The 19257-nt window shown below is 40.3% G+C and overlaps 1 protein-coding gene across 1 annotated transcript in view; it reads right to left on the reverse strand.

The window, feature by feature from the left end:
- Positions 1–6: 6 nt before the first annotated feature.
- WHAMM (WASP homolog associated with actin, golgi membranes and microtubules) overlaps positions 7–19257 on the reverse strand; it is a 21261-nt gene continuing 2010 nt past the window's right edge. The window contains exons 2-10 of the mRNA XM_024766475.1: positions 15908–16081; positions 13394–13544; positions 10540–10709; positions 9381–9543; positions 6810–6997; positions 5759–5845; positions 5428–5523; positions 2609–3089; positions 7–782 (exon numbers count right to left, since the gene is read on the reverse strand). Of these exons, the coding sequence (XP_024622243.1) occupies positions 487–782; positions 2609–3089; positions 5428–5523; positions 5759–5845; positions 6810–6997; positions 9381–9543; positions 10540–10709; positions 13394–13544; positions 15908–16081 (1806 nt within the window). The 3' untranslated portion in view covers positions 7–486. The remainder of the gene's footprint in view (positions 783–2608; positions 3090–5427; positions 5524–5758; positions 5846–6809; positions 6998–9380; positions 9544–10539; positions 10710–13393; positions 13545–15907; positions 16082–19257) is intronic.

Consider the following 19257-nt stretch of genomic DNA (forward strand, 5'->3'; position numbering starts at 1 on the left):
CTGATGCATTATAAATAGTTCTTTATTATGAGTTTATATACTGCCTGATACATGAAATACATTTCCTTTAAAATATTTAAAATAATTCCTGCTTACAAGCAACTTATTCGGATTACTGTTAAAATAATGTTCACATTCAAACCTTTCAATCCCAGGAAACCACTACACACACTCGGGAGGAACGGTCAGTAGTGCTGTTTACCATAGCAGTGTAAACGTTTTTCAGAATAAGGGAATGATTCTAGATTATCCGTGGTGAACAATAACTACCATTTTCTTATGCCAGCAGTGCTCACCGTGCGTTCTTAGATGCGTGAAAGGCACCACGTCTCTCCTTCCTTCCCTGACTTTAAGAGCTGCAGCGTTAAATAAAGCTGCAACGTCACACACCCAGCCCTGCTGATCTTTCGGGGTGTTATGTGGCCAGTCTACCAGCACCCCATTCACATGCTTCTCCAGAACGAGCCTTGGGCCTTGGCGAAGAGGCTAACGGTCCCACTCGCCGGGGTTCTGCTCATCGCGATCGTCCTCCTCCGAGTCAGCAGATACTCTCTTAATTCTCTGGAGCGCCGCCTTGATGCTCCTCTCCAGGTCGCTGGTGGGTTTATTGCTGGGGCTCGGGCCAAGGTCAGGGTGAACTTTCTTCAGTTTGACCCCTTGCCTTATAGCAGCCAGAATGTGCTCATTGACTGAGGCACGGGGAGGGGACAAAGTGGGCGCTTGCACCTTCTGGAGAGGGGCCCTGTCATGCCTTAAGGAGGCCAGCACTTCATCCATTGACCCTGAAATTGAGTAAACAGAGCAAGGAGTCACGAAATCATACTCTTTCTCCCTGAGATGCCGAGACATTTTTGTACTTGTTAACAGGGTTACGTCACCCATCAGTTAATGCGATGATGTAAACAAATCATCATCATTCCATTAAACAAATGCTTTGATTATCTGCTAGAGAGGTCGACCATCAGCTCCCTTTCTGAATCCAGGATAGTCTAATTGCTAAGATTTTACCTTGACCACTTATTTTCCAGTACTTCTTCAAATCCATAGCAACTCCCAGGCACAGTCAAAAGTCAACATACCTTCTGTTTCTCAAGACACAGGTGTTATCATCCTTTTGTGTAACCCTGAAGATAGTTATGAATTCCTGGGGTATTAAAGTAATCCAACCCAATGTGCATTGACAGCTCTAAAATTGTATCTCCTCCATTTCCCTTCCCACTTAAAAATTTTTTTTTAACGTACCCCACTGTATTTCTCCAACTTCAGTCTCGGATATTAGTCAGTGATGACTCGTTCTGTGATAATGAAGCGAGTAGGTTTCTACACATGAAAAGGCTTAAAGCAAAACTTTAATCAGTAGCTCAATGAACCCAGAGTGGGTGGCACTGGCACATTTCTCTGTATATAGTGTGTTTAATTCCACCTACATTACCCTGACGTAACTTATGTGCTCTACTTTTGAGGGTGTGAAATGCTGTCAAAACACAGATTAGATCAGAGTTTCAAGTCCTTGGTGAAGAGAAGCTATTTTTCACTCTGGCACCTTGAGACCCCTGCGGGGGTAAAATCTTTTACCACCTGCTGGAGACTGGGGCATGACTGTAGCCACTCATCTAGGGATCTTCTATATGAGACTTCAAGGTGAACGGTCATTTCTAGTTCAGAATTGAAAGGCCATGCCGTGGCTAACAGAACACTTTGGATTTTAACCTATAACTTGTTATTACTTTTCCCTTCTAGGAGTAATAAGACAAAGTTTCACCATCGAGGGCATTTTATTATTCTTTCCAGTGAACTGAGGCAGTGTGTGTGAGCTGATCAGGGCTTCCCACACTGTGGGCTACACCAGGCCAGGAACAGGGTGCCCCCCGCAAAGCCCTGCCACGTCCCATCTCTCATCTGGGCCCAGGCACGTGAGCTCTCGCTTTCATTTACACGATGTTGCCACAGACCCCATGGAAACGGGCCTCCAGTCTCTACCTAAGAGCGTGCACATTTTCATTTGTACCCGGCTCCAGGTGCAAAGAAACCTTGAACTCCGAATAACCAGAATACGCATTAACCAGAACCACAGTTTGGAACTGTTCTGTTTGTATAATTCACATCACCTAGCACAATCGCCTTGTATGTTCTAGGCATAGGTACTCAGGCATAATCTTTAAAACAAGTGTACACAGCATTTCGATAGAATTTAAACACAGACACAAATACACTCCAGAGCAGTGGGCTCTGAGTCTGGGCAGATTTCAGCCCGTCTCCTCCATAGTCAATGTCTAAATCATAATTAGAATAATGAGTAGAACTATAGCCGTCATTAGACAGAAATATTCAAGTGTATTCACTGTGCTATACTTGCAAATGCAAAAAAGTGGTCTACTATTTTTCTGACCGCTTCATTTTAGAAAGATTTCCCGCAGCATTTATCAAACTCAGATTTAGGCTATGCTAACTTTGCAATAAAAGAGTGATAAGGCAAAAAAATGCTGAAATATTTTAAGATTGTAGAGAGTTCTAAAAAAGATTTTGATTTGAAGATGAAGGCTCCTAAAGCTAGAATGCTCCAACCACCTAACCACCCCTGGTGAGCAGGGACACTTCGGCAGATTACCTGGGCAGCTAAGACTGTCTGAGAAACCACACGGGCTCTCAGCGGGCGATTCACACACTAGAGGAAGCGGCTGATCATCTTTCGCTGAAGTCCTGAAGTGTAAATTCCGATGATTTGCAGATTGAGAAGAAAAGGGCGGAGCAGGGAGGGGCGGTGGTGGTGGTGGCGGCGGTGGCGGTGGCGGCGGTGGCGGTGGCGGAGGTGGCGGCAGTGACAACTCCTCACTTGATCTGCAGTGTGTATGGGCACCAACTGGAACAAAAGTCTGAACAGGGATGTTTCTAGCACAGTCTTCAGGCTCAGGGGTTATCACGTTACTAACTTCAGATAAGGGAGCGCTTCTGGTTTTCCTAGAGGACGGATGGATCCCCGCCGTCATCTGAGAAGTCGGCAGGGATGTCTGCCGGGGAAGTCCACTCGGCAGGTGTGGAGCCACAGGTTGTGAGCGAGAGCTCTTTAGGACAGAGCGACCTGGACATCTCTGAAAATGAAAAACTGTTGTGAGAAACTTGCTACAAACGCAAACCGTCAAAATGCTGACGCTTTCTGTAAGTGAACACTGAAGCATTTCTGTGCGTGGATTATCCTAATTCACAAAGTGGCTCCTTCTCACCATGTACCGCCACCCTTGCTACTAAATCTACCTATTAAGGAATAAGCATTTCTATCCTTTCATAGAATACTTTCTCTGTAATAAAGATATGAAAGGATATATACAGATGAAAACATTCATCATATTTTTAGTATGAAAAATCAGAAACTTAATATCAACGATAGGTGGAAAAAATTACGGTGAATTTAAAGTATTAGGCAGCCATGAAAAATCGTAAGTAGTGCAAAGTCCGAAACATCCTTAAAAAATGCAGATGATCTGGTGTTAAATGTATAACCAGGTAAAAAACAGAGGTATGAAAAATACCAGCAGGGTGGACCTCAAAGTGACAGTTAAAACAGGAATTATGGATGTTTCTCTAATTTTTATGTTTAGAGCAAATTTTATAATTTAAAAATGTGAATTAAATAAGTTCTGATGAACGCATATATGTGAAATCTAGACAAATGGCATAGTTGACTTTATTTGCAAAGCAGAAATAGAGACAGACAAAGCAGAAATAGAGAAAAATGTATGGATGCCCAAGGGGAAAGGGGTGGGGTGGGAGGAATTGGGAGATTGGGACTGACACATATACACTATTGATGCTATGTATAAAATAGACAACTGAAGAGTGGCCCCCGCTTGCCGCAACTAGAGAAACCCCTTGCACAGAAACGAAGACCCAACACAGCCAAAAATATTTAAATAAATAAAAATTTTAAAATAATAATAAAAATAAAATAAAATAGACAACTGATGGGAACATACTGTATAGCTCAGGGAACTCTTTAATTCACTGTGGTGACCTAAATGGGAGGAAAATCCAAAAGGGAGGGGATATATGTATATGTATGGCTGATTCATTTTGCTGGGCAGTGGAGCTAACACAACACTGTAAAGCAACTATACGCCAATAAAAATTAATTAATAAAAAAAATAAAGAAGTTCTGGTCTCGCAGGTATAGTTTACTAAAGAAAAACCTAACCTTACAAAGACCTAATCTTGAGGGATGTATACCTCCATGGACCAAAAAAACTGCAACCTTTACCAATTTGAGGTCAACTCGTTCCAGTTTGTTGAGAGCTTAGGCAGCCTGATTTCTGTCACCTTCATACCATCTTCATACTGTCTACATTTGAAAGTTCATGACTGCTCTGACTAGTTCAGGGCTACGGAGCTGGACTTGCATCCCTGAAGTCCCTTCTTCCACACTGATCAATACCCTCTGGTGACAGCTGACCAGCAAGTTACTGTCCACCTGGCTCATCTGTATTCATGTAGCCCCCCGCATTCATGCCCAGGCTCCCACCCAGGACAAGCAGACTCTCTGGAGGTGGGGTCTGGGCCTGAGTATTCTTTAGAAGCTCCAGAGGTGCTTCTGATGTGCTGCCCGGGTTGGAGAATCTCTGCTGTGGCTCTGACTCTGTATATCCCTCATCTAAGTTGTGTAATCACCCTGAGCATCAGTTACTCATCTTTAAAGTGGTGATGATATCGCACAAGGTTGTTTTAAGAATTAAATGAGAATGAATGTAAGTGCCTAGCACATGCCTGGTATACGGCAGTGATCAGAGGAGAAAGCATATCGGGAAACAAGATGAAGTTGTAGGACATGATTGATTCACTCTGGTGGCCCCTATTTTTCTTGTTGGTATCACACAGTGCACCTTCAGTACCTCATCCCAGAATTATGTCTGGGAGTGGGTGGTGTTCTCTTTTGGGTCATTATGAAGGTGTGTGTTGCAGGTGTGTGATGAGACCAGGTTTATGTTCTACATTCAACAAATTTAATGTTACTTTAAAATAAGTATTTACTGTTTTTTTTTATACCTATTCACTTTTAATAGGGTGCAAAATTATACTTACATCACAGTGTTTCCTTGACCAAATTTTAAAGACTTCTTCATTACAAATGAGGAAACAGCTAAATCTAAGGGCAATTTAACTATTTTCAGTTTTCCCTGCCAGCTGACACCACGGTGAGCAGAGTCACGCCACCTGGTCAGGGGGCAGAGCAGGAACCCTAGTGTGCGGCAAGGTCAAAAACATCATGATATTTCTAATATTTTTGATTTTTATTTATAGGCTACAAATAATGGCATTTGGGAAACATTTTATGTCCCAAACTTCTGTTCCTAATACTTTATACTTTTCTCCTAGGATGGGTGATCTTCGTTTATTTCTCCAGACAATGCAGGTGAAGTGATTATTTCTAGAACTCACCTCTTTAAATGCTCTCAATCGTTGGAGTGTTTTTTGGCGCTCTTGGTTTATCCATTCTTTTTTCTTTTGCTCCTCCTCTTTTTTCTGGTCTCTTTTCTGTATTTAAACAAACACATATTTGTAAACTTCTCAGAAGTCCTGAGAAAGAGAGGGACTGTCACCTGACCTTATTGCCTCCTCTGGCCCCCACGTCTGCCCCCCACGCGGCAGGGCCAGACTGCGCTGTCCCCTCAGGATCAAGGCTGACGGGGCAGTGGAGCTCCACTTTGCACAAACTTAAGCCCGTGTGTCATGTTATGCGAATATAAAACATTTTTCTTCAACCACTCACCCTCTGAACGCTATGATGCTGATGAAAATATTTTATGCTTTCTTCAGCCTGTTGCAATCTGAGTCGATGATTTTCTTTGCATTGATCCTGGGGGAATAATATAATTTCATAGATCTGTTTTTCACCTGGTTATAAATTGAACGCCACATGGTTTTTAATATTACCATGGGCTATAGCATAAAAGGTTAAAAGAAAAAAGCACTGCATTTGGGCTGCAGTATAAAGCATTTATTAATAGGAGTTATGGTGTGGCTCAGTGCTTCTGCCTTCTCCTCGGTCACGTGATACGGGGCAGTGGGCTGCTTACGGGAATCCCTCCTTCCCGGCAGGAGGGCCACGGCTGGGATTTAGTGCTTTGAGAGATGAAAAAGCAAATCCTCCAAACAAGTGGAAATGAGAGGACATACAGGCAGTCCCACATTCCTAAGTGGGATGTGTCCTAAGGATCTGTTTCAATGCAATTATTTTAAACACATTTCCCCATAATGTTCTAAGTAATATCTCCAAATATACCTACCTACATAACACATCCAACCTACAATACCTGAAAAATTATATTAAAAACTACATCTCAATTATGCTTAGCCATTCTTAGTATGTTACCTTTTTATGTAATCACAGAGTGTTTAAAAATTAAGAAAAAAATCACTCACCGCATATAAGGATTGAAATGAGCTGAATATTATCTGATATTTTATAATCAACAGTTCACAATAAAATTAATTTCAGCATTTATTATATAGCTGATTAGAAGTTTCTACCTATTGTGGTTTTTAAAATACCTGTGTAAGTAATAGGCATTCAATAAATAGTTGTTGAAAGACTTAATTAAAATCTAAAGATGATGGCAAATGCTTAAATCCAAAAGGAAAAAGAATCTTCTTAAGAAAAACATTTTAAATGTATTTTAATTGTATCCACTGATAGCTACATAAACACACACAAAATTAATCATTGATAAAAAGCCTTATTTTCAATACCTCTTTATCTTTCATACAAGAAGAAACCCCCAGAAGGGGTAAGAAAAGAAAGCTGCCCTGGGCGCTCCTACCTTTCTGTTCCTGAGACGGGCTCTTCTGGCACAGATCCTGCCCCGTTTAGATTCCAGCTGCTGGCACTGCCGGCTGAGTTCCTTCACCTCCAAATTCTTATCATCCTGCAGCCCCATTACATGATCCATGACTTTAAGTTCCTCTGGATTTTCACATGGATCATAATAGATAACTTCATCCTGTTTATCTAGAAACATATTAATGATTTCTTAAAAATATGTCTTATTATTAAAAATAATGCATACTTTTTTTAAGGTAAGGAAAGTTAAATATCTTTGTAATTATGATTAACATTTACATATATGTATATCTATGTGTACACACACACACAACTTATATAGCTACACATATCAATAAACAGAATTCTTAGAGAAACTTCTCCATGTGATGGAAATATAATTTTAATGGCAACACAGTATTCTCAAATTTAAGCACTCTCTGTTGTTAGAATATTCCAGTGTTCTATTATTATCAATTTCACTGTGATGAACATCTGAATATAAATCTTTGTGTACATTTTTTATTACTTCCTTAGCAGATGAATATTTAAGGCTCTTGATGACTCTTGTCAAATCACCCTCCTCCAGAAAGGCAACTTACATTCTACCAGCAGTATAGCATTAAGGTGCCTTAATGATATTTAATCTTAGTTACAGATTGATTTTTAAAAAGTACATGCTAACTGTGACAAATTCAAGCCCTACAAAAGTACACAAAAGTGAAATTTGCCTCTTCCTTCACCAACTCTTTGGCATCTTATTCCCAGAGGAAAACATGGACAGTTTGGCATGCATCCTTCCAGATTAACTTTTTTCTAATAGAAGTTTTTCCTAAATATGTAAAATGCTTATAACGTGAAGCTACTGTAAAGTTTTTTTAATACCTAGGATTAAATTAAATGTTCAGGATCTATATGAAGAAAATAACTAAACTTGGAGGAACTTTAGGGAAAAAAAGACTTAAGTAAATGGAGAGACATACCATGTTCTTGGATGGGAAGATTCAAAATTGAAAAGATGACAATTCTCCCCAAATTATCTCTAATGTTAAGTGCAATCCCAATAAAAATTCCGAGTTTTTTTGGTTTTTTTGTTTTGAACTTGCCAAAATGATTCTAAAGTTCATCTAGAAGAATAAAGGAGTGAGAAAAGTCAGAACATTTTTGGAAAAGTAATGAGGGAAGTACTTGCTTTACCTGATACTAAAATGTACCTCCAAGGTACAATAATAGAAACAGCATGGTACTGGCACCAGAAGCCACTCACAAATCAGTGAAAGAAAATAACAATTCATAAATAGATCAAAACAAATATGATAATTCTGGATATGAGACAGGTAAAAGTCAAAGCAAAGCAACAGGGGAAAATGTTTTTAAAAACTAGTGATTGGGACTGCTAACAATTTGGGGGGAAAAGTTAGATTCCTACCCCACATCAAAATAAATTTCACCTGGATTAAAGAGCCAAATGTTTTTAAAAACAAAATCATAAGAATACTGAAATAAAACATAAGTAAATACTGATATAATTTTGGGATAAGGAGGTATAACACCAAAGCAGAAGACTGATAGAGGTGACTTCATAATAATTAAATATTCCTACAAGGCAAGAAAAAGCAAATGACAGAGAAATTATTTGCAACATATGACAGATAATAGAATAACATCTCTAATATAGAAAGGGAATGTTCCAAAGAAAAATGGTCAAAGGCCATGAATAGGCCATGAATAAAAGAAATACAAATGGCCAGTAAACATACAAAATTGCGTTCAACATCACTTGTGATTAAATACATGAAAATTAGAAGATGCCATTTTTTGCTCTCAAGTAGGTGAGAATTTAAATGAATAAGCATGGGGAAAAAGCTATTTTTATAATCAGCTGATGGGAGCATCATTTTGTACAACCTATCTAGAGGGCCATTATATAGAATGAAATTTAGAAATTTAGAAAATAGAGGTGTAGAAAAATGCATATCAAATGATTCTTGTAGTTTTTTTTTAACAAGTATGTGTCAAAATGTAAAATACGCATTGTCCTTGACCTGATTCCATCTTTAGAAATTTATTCCAAGGAAATAATCTGTTGTAATCACAAAGACACGTGTAAAGGAAGGTTCTTCACTACAATGCTGTTCACAACAGTGAAAAACTGGAAATCCCAGCATGTCTATACAATGGAATACTATGCAGCCATTAAAATTTTTGATGGTTTTATTACTTACTGAAATGGAAGAATGATTATTATGTATTAAGTGAAAAAGAGGTTACTGAACAGGATACATAGTTCTGGTTTAAGAAATTGAAAGATTTATAAACATCAGCATACAAAAAAAGGCTACAAAGCTATAGAGCCTAAGTATCTCTAAATGATTTAATTGGGGTAATAATAGTTTCCCTTTGTTTTGCTGTGTGTTTAACAATGAATATATTATTTGAATAATAAATTACTAAAGGGAAACTTTGTTAGAAAATTTCAGATATATTAGACAATATACAATAATTGATAATATGATCTGTATTTCCTTGAATGTGTAATTTAAACATATATACATTTAAATATATGTTTTACCTTTTATAAGTCTTTTAATAGAGTCCAACTGTGTAACAAGCAGTATTTCTTCATATTTTAATATCTCAAATTTAACCTCATATAGTTCTAACTGAACTTCATAATATTGTATTTCTAATTCGTCTACAACATTTATTTTTTCTTGTTCTGGAAGATCTTCCATCTTGTTTTCATGAAAAAAATAAGAGCAAGTTAAAATAATTAGTACATTAAAGGCAAACTTTACAAGCATTCAAGTTATTTTCTATTCCTTGCTCAATATCAAATATAAAAAAAGCAAATAGAGAAGAAACACTTTTCCATTTCATTTAATGGGATAAAAATGCCTTCTTCAATGTTTGTCACAAATACTTTATCTCATCCCTGAAATATATGAAAACATTTAGGTTTTGAGAAAAATAAACAGCAATGAGGTATTTACAAATGTTTTCTGCTTTAAAGTCATAATGTTACAGGAAAAAAATTAAGTGACTACGCTTCTACGATAAAGCACCTCTTTGATTATTCTAAAATTGTGCTGAAAACACGGCTTGATTGATTTTAAACTACTGAGTACTTGATTGATTTTAAAGTACTACATCAGTACTGAGTTTGATGTTATCGTCAAGTGAATCCTACAATATAATATTTCACAAACAGGGACCTCCTTGGTGGCGCAGTGGTTAAGAATACGCCTGCCAGTGCAGGGGACACAGGCTCGATCCCTGGTCCAGGAAGATCCCACATGACGCGGAGCATAATCCGATGCCCCACAACTACTGAGCCTGCGCTCTAGAGCCTGTGAGCCACAACTACTAAGCCCACATGCCTAGAGCTTGTGCTCCGCAACAAGAGAAGCCACCGCAATGAGAAGCCAGCACACCGCAAGGAAGGGTAGCCCCCGCTCACCACCACTAGAAAAAGCCCGCACGCACCAATGAAGACCCAACAAAGCCAAAAACAAATAAATAAACAATTTTTAAAAAATAATATTTCACAAACATTTTGACCAAAGGGAAACTTCACGGCCAACCTTCCACAGTCTGCAAATTCTTATCTACTGGAAGATGGTGTTGGAATAAGCAAAGAAAGGAAGCTCTTTCACAATGCCTGGAAAGAAAGATTCTACCTAAAATAAAAGTGTATTTTTAAAACAAAGTTTCACTTCTCTTTGTCTCACCTTTCCCTGAATTTCAGCTCTTTTGTGACTGAAACACAACTCTTTGGCTCTCATGAGTTGCAGAGTCTCCCGAGCTAACATCAGCTTGAGTTTTTCTAACCTGGGAGTTGCTGTGGCCCAGGCAGCCTGGCCAAATCTCTTCTCATCCTGTGCCATTTGTTTCTGCATTCCTGTTGTATTGTAATTAATAAAATAAAACATAATTACAACTCATTAAAAACAGAAATTTATCCTGAACTAATTCTTTGTTTATTGCCTCCCATGTTACCTGCAAAACATCCCTTTTAAAAGAAAAATTCTTGTATTTTAGTGAATTTTTATTGTCACAAAAATAATGCATGGTTATTGGTATAAAATTTTAGATAACTTCATTTTAAAAAAGAAAATAATAAATCATGAATCTCACTTACTTAAAGCAATTGCTTCTTACATTTTGGTGCATATACTTCTAGACTATTTCTATGTTTAGCTAGACAGACAGGAAGATATAGTTTGACCAAAACAAACAAACCCCCCCCCCACAGGATCATCATCCTGCTTTCTATCTTTTTTATTTCACTTAATATATCAGGGAACTCTTGCTATTCATAAAAATAGTTATAGAGAATCATGCTTACTGCTATATGGCATTCCATTTTATAAATGTACTATAGTTCAACAAACTGACAGACAATAAGTTGTTGCTATTTGGGTCTACTATCAACAATGATTTAAGATCAAAGTCCTTCACCCAGCCCACAAGACCATATGGTCTCATCCCTGCCTGTCTTGCTGGCATTATCTCACACCACATTCTCCATTCAGGCATACCTCAGAGATAATGCAGGTTCAGTTCCAGACCACGACAATAAAGCGAATATCACAATAAAGGGATTCACATGAATTTTTTGGTTTCCCATTGTGTATAAAAGTTATGTTTACACTGTACTGTGGTTTATTAAGTGTACAGTAGCATTATGTCTAAAAAAACAATGTATATTTGAGGCAGGAGATAGACGGGCCCCAGGCTAAACAGTTTCTCCCCTGTGGACAGAAACTCTGTAATAGCAGAAACTCCATAAAAGCAGGATAATGGGGACTTCCCTGGTGGCACAGTGGTTAAGAATCCACCTGCCAATGCAGGGGACACGGGTTCGATCCCTGGTCCAAGAAGATCCCACATGCCACGGAGCAACTAAGCCCGTGCGCCACAACTACTAAGCCCGTGTGCCACAACTACTGAAGTCCATATGCCTAGAGTCCATGCTCCACAACAAGAGAAGCCACTGCAATGAGAAGCCTGTGCGCCATAACTAAGAGTAGCCCCCGTTCACTGCAACTAGAGAAAGCCAGTGCATAGCAACAAAGGCCCAACACAGCCAAAAATTAAAAAAAAAAAAGGATGATGGAGGAGGCTGGGCCCTTACCAGATAAGAGATAAAAGACCACATATTCCTCATTCTCGAAGTCAAGGAGAACTTCCTGACTACACATGCACAGAAAGGCTCCTTGGAGGTCAAAAAGGGAGGGGGCGCCACCTCATAGTAAGTGATGTCAACCTACCCTAAGCCTCTAGAATCCATCTTGGCTAAGAGATGCGCGCGCGCGCACGCACGCGCGCGCACACACACACACACACACACACGCGCGCGCGAGGATCCTGAGATATACCAAATACGGACTCAGAACCAGGCAAAGCAAGATGATTGGTCAAAGGAAACCCGGAAGAAATGCCCCGTAAAAGTGATTCAGTCTACCACGAGGGTGTGACTCTCTCTGAGCCCACCCGTGTGTCTATCCACAGTCACTGTCCTCTTTTTCCTTCAATAAACACTTAACTTGCTTCACTACTTTCTGTCTCTATGTGGAAATTCATTTCTACACAGCTGACAGGCCAGGGCCTTGTCACTGGCCACTGGTCCCTGGTGGTCTTGTGGCTAGGATTCAGCGTCCTCACTGCCACGGCCTGATCTCAATCTCTGGCCGGGGAACTGAAATCCTGCTTCAAGCTGCTGCAGGCTGAGGCCATCCGAGATCACATACATACCTTAATTTAAAAATACTTTATTACTAAAATATGCTAACCATCATCTAAGCCTTCAGTGAGTTGTAATCTTTTTGGAATAATAACATCAAAGATCACTAATCACAGATCACCATAAAAAATATAATAATATTGAAAAAGTTTGAGATATTAGGAGAATTACCAAAACGTGACAGAGACATGAAGTGAGCAACTGCTGTTGGGAAAACAGCACTTGCTGTTTTACAATAGACTTGCTCAGTGCAGGACTGTCACAGACCTTCAATCTGTACAAAACATAATATCTGTGAAGTGCAGTAAAGTGCAGTGCAGTGAAATGAGCTATGACATGAGGTGTGCCTGGACTGTGCTCCAGCCCATGGCTTCCTCATACTTGGCATACTTCCCAAGTTCCTCAGACTTGTCAAGCTCCCAAAAACCAGAGGGCCTTTGCAAATGCTACTCCTGCCTGGAACACTCTTCCCTCACTTTTCTGCTTTCTCCACTTCCATTTATCCTTCAGATATCAGGGCAAGTGCCACTTCTCAGAGGCCTTCATTGGCCACTCTGATTGGGCCTAATTTCTCTCTCCTAAGCTCTCAGAGCCCCATGTTTCTCTTCTCCATGTGGCTTGTTGCCACTGCCATTTTCCATGTGTTTGAATGAATATATAATTAATATAATTAAGATTTTTCTCCCTTCACCTGACTGTACAGTGGCTGTTTATGCTTATCCTTATATTGAATCCCCAGTACCTAAAAAATACAGAACCTGGTGCTTAAGAGGCACTCAAATGTTTTCCGAATAAAATGAAAATTACATGTATCTTAGTATAGCATTTTAAATTATTACCTGCTAATGCTTCTACTGTTTTTTCAAAATAATTCACTGTAATATCTTGAATCGAGACTATAGCTTCTTCAGCCTGTCTGGTCCATTCTTGGGCTTCCTTCTGCAGGGCAACTACCCTTTTAGGACCCAGACCATCCTCATCCAAGGACTTCTATAGAAAGAAGGGAAAGTTATATTAGTAAAAGAGAATAGTAATGTAGAGCCATTAGGAAATCGAAAGGAAATTGGTCACATGGATTATTTCAGCTACTTTTATTACTACTACATAGTCAATTAAATTTCATTCATTCATCAGTTCCTTACTGAGTATGAATAAGGCTCTAAGTGGTACATCCTTTGGATGACAAAGGGATACTCTGAAGTATAAAGGGAAAAAAACCCTACTTTTACTTTGTATTACTCAAATAACTTTTTCTATAAGGGAATGCTGTCAAGTTATGTTTCTCTATTAGTAATAATACACGATTGTTTGAATGAGATCTGTATTGTTAAGCACTCAGCAAAAGCCTGGTACATGACACTCAAGTGTTAGCTGTTGCTGTGGTTTCTTTTAGGGGCATGGCAGGAAGCTTTTCAATAGTGAGATTCTTTTCTGAAGGGCAAAAGTAATACAGTAACCTAAAACATGAATGATTGTGACATATACTATGTCACCTAGTATCCAATTCTTCTACCAAGCATGATTTAGTGACATAAGAAATATACCCAGGTTAGCCATCAGGGAAATGTAAATTAAAACCACAATGAGATACCACTTCACATCTACTAGGATGGTTATAATCAAAAAGACAGACAATAACAAGTGTTGACGATGATGTGGTCAAATCGGAACCCTCATTTACTGCTGGTAGGAGTGTAAAATGGTGCATTTATGGAAAATAGTCGGGCAGTTCTCCAAAAGGTTAAACAGAGTTACTGTAGGGTCCAGCATATCCATATATCCAAGAAAAATGAATACATATGTCCACATAGAAACTTGAACACAAATATTCATAGCAACATTCATAATAGCCCAAAAGTGGAAAGTTACAAATGTCCATCAATTGCTAAATGGATATGTAAATGTGCTATGTGCATATAATGAACATTATTTGGCAATGAAAGAAATGAAGTTCTAATACACACTACAACATGGATGGAACTTGGAAACCTGATGCTACATGAAAGGAGCCAGACACAAATCATTCCATACGATATGAAATGTCAAGAACAGGGAGATCTAGAGGCAGAAAGCAGATGGGTGGTTGCCTGGAGTTGGGGGGGAATGGGGAATGCATATGGGGTTTCTTTTCAGGGAGATGAAAATGTTCTGGAATTAGTGCTGGTGGTTGCAAAACTCTGAATATACTAAAATCCACTGAACTGTACACTTTAAATAGGTGAATTATATGGTCTGTGAATTATATCTCAGTACAGCTGTTATTTAGAGAAAGAAAAAATATACACAGGAAGTAAAGACAATCCAAATAATAGATTTGCAAAATAACGAACAGAACAACTTTCTCCACAGGTTAGGCTGGCATGAGTTTCATCTAAACATGATACCATTTTTATGGTAGCCCGGCAGTGGTCATGAGTGCATGTGTGGAAGGATGGCCCAGTGCAGGGGACAGAGATCAAGAGATCTCTGTTGTCTTCTGATTCCAGCTGGTTTAGAACCAGAGAAAGCTATTGAACCTCCCCACCCACCTTGGTTCCAGATTCATTTATAACACTGGAATGATAATGCTTATTCTAACTAGTGTTCCATGGCTCAATGAAATAAGAGCAATGACAGCATTTACTAAAGTTTAATTTACTGAATTACAATCCAGGGCCTTGCTATTTAAATTTTCATCCTATTTCTCAGAAGTCTGCATGTGTCCTTAGAGGCTGAAAATAAGCTAAAGTAAATAAGCAACACATCAAAAACAAGTCATCACTTCCCTGGTGGCACAGTGGTTAAGAATCCACCCGCCAAGGGCAGGGGACACAGGTTCGATCCCTGGTCCAGGAAGATCCCACATGCCACGGAGCAACTAAGCCCATGCGCCACAACTACTGAGCCTGCGCTCTAGAGCTCACGAGCCACAACTACTGAGCCCATGCGCCACAACTACTGAAGGCCGCGTGCCTACAGCCGGTGCTCCGCAACAAGAGAAGCCATCGCAATGAGAAGCCCACACACCGCAACGAAGAGTAGCCCCCGCTCGCTGCAACTACAGAAAGCCTGCGTGCAGCAATGAAGACCCAATGCAGCCAAAAAATTTAAATGGAAATTAAAAAAAAAAGTCATCAGCAAAGAAAGTGTGTAACCCTTGAAAATCTGCAGAAATCTTAATGTATTAAGACGACCGATGTAAAATGTCTTTATCTGAAATCAATTTAAAAAATAATAAATTCAATATGTCTATAATATATCTAAATATAGGGTAAACCCAAAGTGGAAACACAGATTGAATCTTAAATGCGACTGAAGAAATAGTATACAATAAAGAACAAATCTCATAAAGTAAAAATATAAAGAAAACGTACCAAAATAGCAAGCTTACATGAAGTTGCAAGTTCTCGCATATCCCTGAATGGCTGCAGTAAATACTGGAAGAACATGGTTGCAGCAGTAACTAATTCCTGGTATGCTTCATCTTCCTCTCGATACACTTTCATTAATGCTATCATGGTGTTGGCTTTTTCATGCCCTTGAAGCACCTAGAAGGCAAAATGTAAATAAAGCTCACGTGTGGACAGTATTTATAAGATCATACCAAACCAACAAAGCTAAAGAAACCTGAATGTTCTAAACTTTAATGCGTCAATTTAAAATACTGATTAAGGGCTTCCCTGGTGGCGCAGTGGCTGAGAGTCTGCCTGCCAATGCAGGGGACGTGGGTTCGTGTCCCAGTCCGGAGGATCCCACATGCCGCGGAGAGGCTGGGCCCGTGAGCCATGGCCGCTGAGCCTGCGCGTCCGGAGCCTGTGCTCCGCAACGGGAGAGGCCACAGCAGTGAGAGGCCCACATACCGCAAAAAAAAAAAAAAAACTGATTAAACATGAAAATGCTATTGTTCTCCAACCAAAATGCCCAGTAAGAATGGTTAAATAAATCATGGTATATCCACAGATTATTATTACTATAATCAATCATTCAGCACTGTGCTTTGAAGACTGTTTAGTAACTGGGGACTTACCAGGGAAGCCCTGGGGACGTTTATAATAATAAGTGGGAGGTGGAGGAGGATGCAGAGTTGAAAATTTTATCTTAACTGTGTTTTCTCTAAGTACTCAGAGAAAAGGACCAGAAAAAGGCATCAAATAGGGGGTAGACTGAGGATATTTTTCATCACTCTTCCGACCATAAAGGTTTTGTGAGGATGTACTCCTTTTTTAAAAGCTCATAAGGACACAGAAATGCCTCCAAGTACTTCTCCAGCATGCCAACTCTCTTAATTCCCCCAGGTTAATATTGCCACCAAACCCCCAGCAGATTCAGTTAGCATCACAAATGTGGCTCTAGCCTCTGCAGAGCTCTTCTTCTGAGGCAGGATAGAAAATAAACTGAGCATTTATAATCTAGATAAACTCATTTGGTAAGAAATTACCTTACCCCCCAGGAGAAGAGAAATAAAATCAAGTAATAGTATAGACTTTTTTTCCCCAGTCAATAACCTTAAATTCTTCTATTTCCTTCCCTCCACTTAAGGATAAAGTGATCTATGTTCAGCTGACATTTTATCCAGGTGATAATAATAGGATTAAAAAAAAGGTTCCCTGAAAAATATTAAAACACACAAAAAAGTAAACTTAAGACAACTGATACTTTTCAGTCTTATTGCTTAGACTATTCAGAATTCAAACCATTCAGCTTCACTTTATATACACTAGCAATATTGGCAACTGGTCTAATTCTAGAATCAATTGCTTTCCTGTTCTAAATATGAGCTGAGTATTAAGATGATCACATACACTTCCATGGATGCAGTATACTTTATATTTAAGCCCTCCTCTGCCCACCTGTTACACGTAAACAGGTGAACCACACAAGTGTCAACAGCTAGCCTAACAGTATCAACTATACTGGTGCCATAATACCTCTGAATGAACTTCAACTTGGGTAAAGTATAACTTTTACAATAGTAACATATGTTAGCTTAAGGAAAAACCACTTCTGTCAGAAACTGGTGTCTAAAAAATAAAAGTCTGTCTGATTCAAAATGATAAAGTTGGGCTTCCCTGGTGGTAAGAATCTGCCTGCCAATGCAGGGGACACAGGTTCGAGCCCTGGTCCTGGAAGATCCCACATGCCACGGAGCAACTAAGCCCGTGTGCCACAACTACTGAGCCTGTGTTCTAGAGCCCGCAAGCCACAACTCCTGAAGCCTGGGCCCTTAGAGCCTGTGCTCTGCAACGAGAGGCCACTGCAGTGAGAAGCCCTCGCACCGCTGCAAAGAGCAGCCCCGGCTTGCGGTAACTAGAGAAAGCCCGCGTGCAGCAACAAAGACCCAACACAGTCAAAAATAAATTTAAAAAAGATAAAGTTGACTGGCCCGAAACTGCTCTGTGGTTTCCTCACATTAAAAGTGAAATTAGGGCTTCCCTGGTGGCGCAGTGGTTGAGAGTCGGCCTTCTCATTCAGGGGACACGGGTTCATGCCCCGGTCCGGGAAGATCCCACATGCCGCGGAGCGGCTGGGCCCGTGAGCCATGGCCGCTGAGCATGCGCGTCCGGAGCCTGTGCTCCGCAATGGGAGAGGCCACAACAGTGAGAGGCCCGCATACCGCCAAAAAAAAAAAAAAAAAAAAAGTGAAATTAGGGGCTTCCCTGGTGGCGCAGTGGTTGAGAGTCGGCCTTCTCATTCAGGGGACACGGGTTCATGCCCCGGTCCGGGAAGATCCCACATGCCGCGGAGCGGCTGGGCCCGTGAGCCATGGCCGCTGAGCATGCGCGTCCGGAGCCTGTGCTCCGCAATGGGAGAGGCCACAACAGTGAGAGGCCCGCATACCGCCAAAAAAAAAAAAAAAAAAAAAGTTCATTCTGTATTTAGCTTGAGAGGATATAATTAAGATTTTGAAATGTGGCTGGATTGTTCTCTTACACCTCCCCTTCCTCAAATGAAGGCAGAGAAAAATCATTCGGATTAAGTACGGCGTATAAAGAGAAAAAGGCAAGCAAGAGGCATGTCAGGGTGTGGGATAGAGCACTAAATCTTGACTCAGGAGAGTCAGCTGGTTGTGGATATATGAGCCATATTTTTCTCTTAAACCCTTTTGTGAATTTGTGAATCCCCTTCAGTTCTGTAAGCTTACCACTCAAAAAATGAATTGTTCCATCTCGCTAATTACCTCTTTCAAGCTTAAAATTGCACTCATGTTGCTGCTGTTCCACACTGATGAAGACAGCTCACATCCTGTCGGCTGTCCCCTTGACCGAGTCTTTATCACCTAAAAAACCTGTGTCCTAGAAAGCACCTTCATCCTCTAAAACATTTTGTCTCATTATCGGTCTTCCCTCATACACAGAACCTGTCAGTGTTTACCTTCAGTCTGTGTTGTCATTTCCTACACGGATGTGATATTTCTAGTTTTGCTTTCAGTATTCTCTGGCACTTCCTGTCAAAACAGCCAGCTCCACCAGCATCTTCAGGGGAAAGGTTTAAGGGCCTACCCTGGCTCCTAACTGCGATTAAACTTTGATTTAATTTAGTCCTCTCGCTATAGGCCCCACGGGGCTTCCGCGGAATTCCCCTCGATGCTCCCCGACAGGTGAAGAGCACCTGCGAGGCTGCGCGGCCCTTCCGCGCATCACGCTGTTAACCTGCTCCTTCCCCGCGCTGGTCTGCGGAAGGACCCCCCCTCTCGCACTCGTCCCACCCTGGAAAAGGGCCCGAG

This window comes from Neophocaena asiaeorientalis, unplaced genomic scaffold (genome assembly GCF_003031525.2).
Source record: "Neophocaena asiaeorientalis asiaeorientalis breed wild unplaced genomic scaffold, Neophocaena_asiaeorientalis_V1.1 scaffold346, whole genome shotgun sequence".
NCBI lineage: Eukaryota > Metazoa > Chordata > Mammalia > Artiodactyla > Phocoenidae > Neophocaena > Neophocaena asiaeorientalis.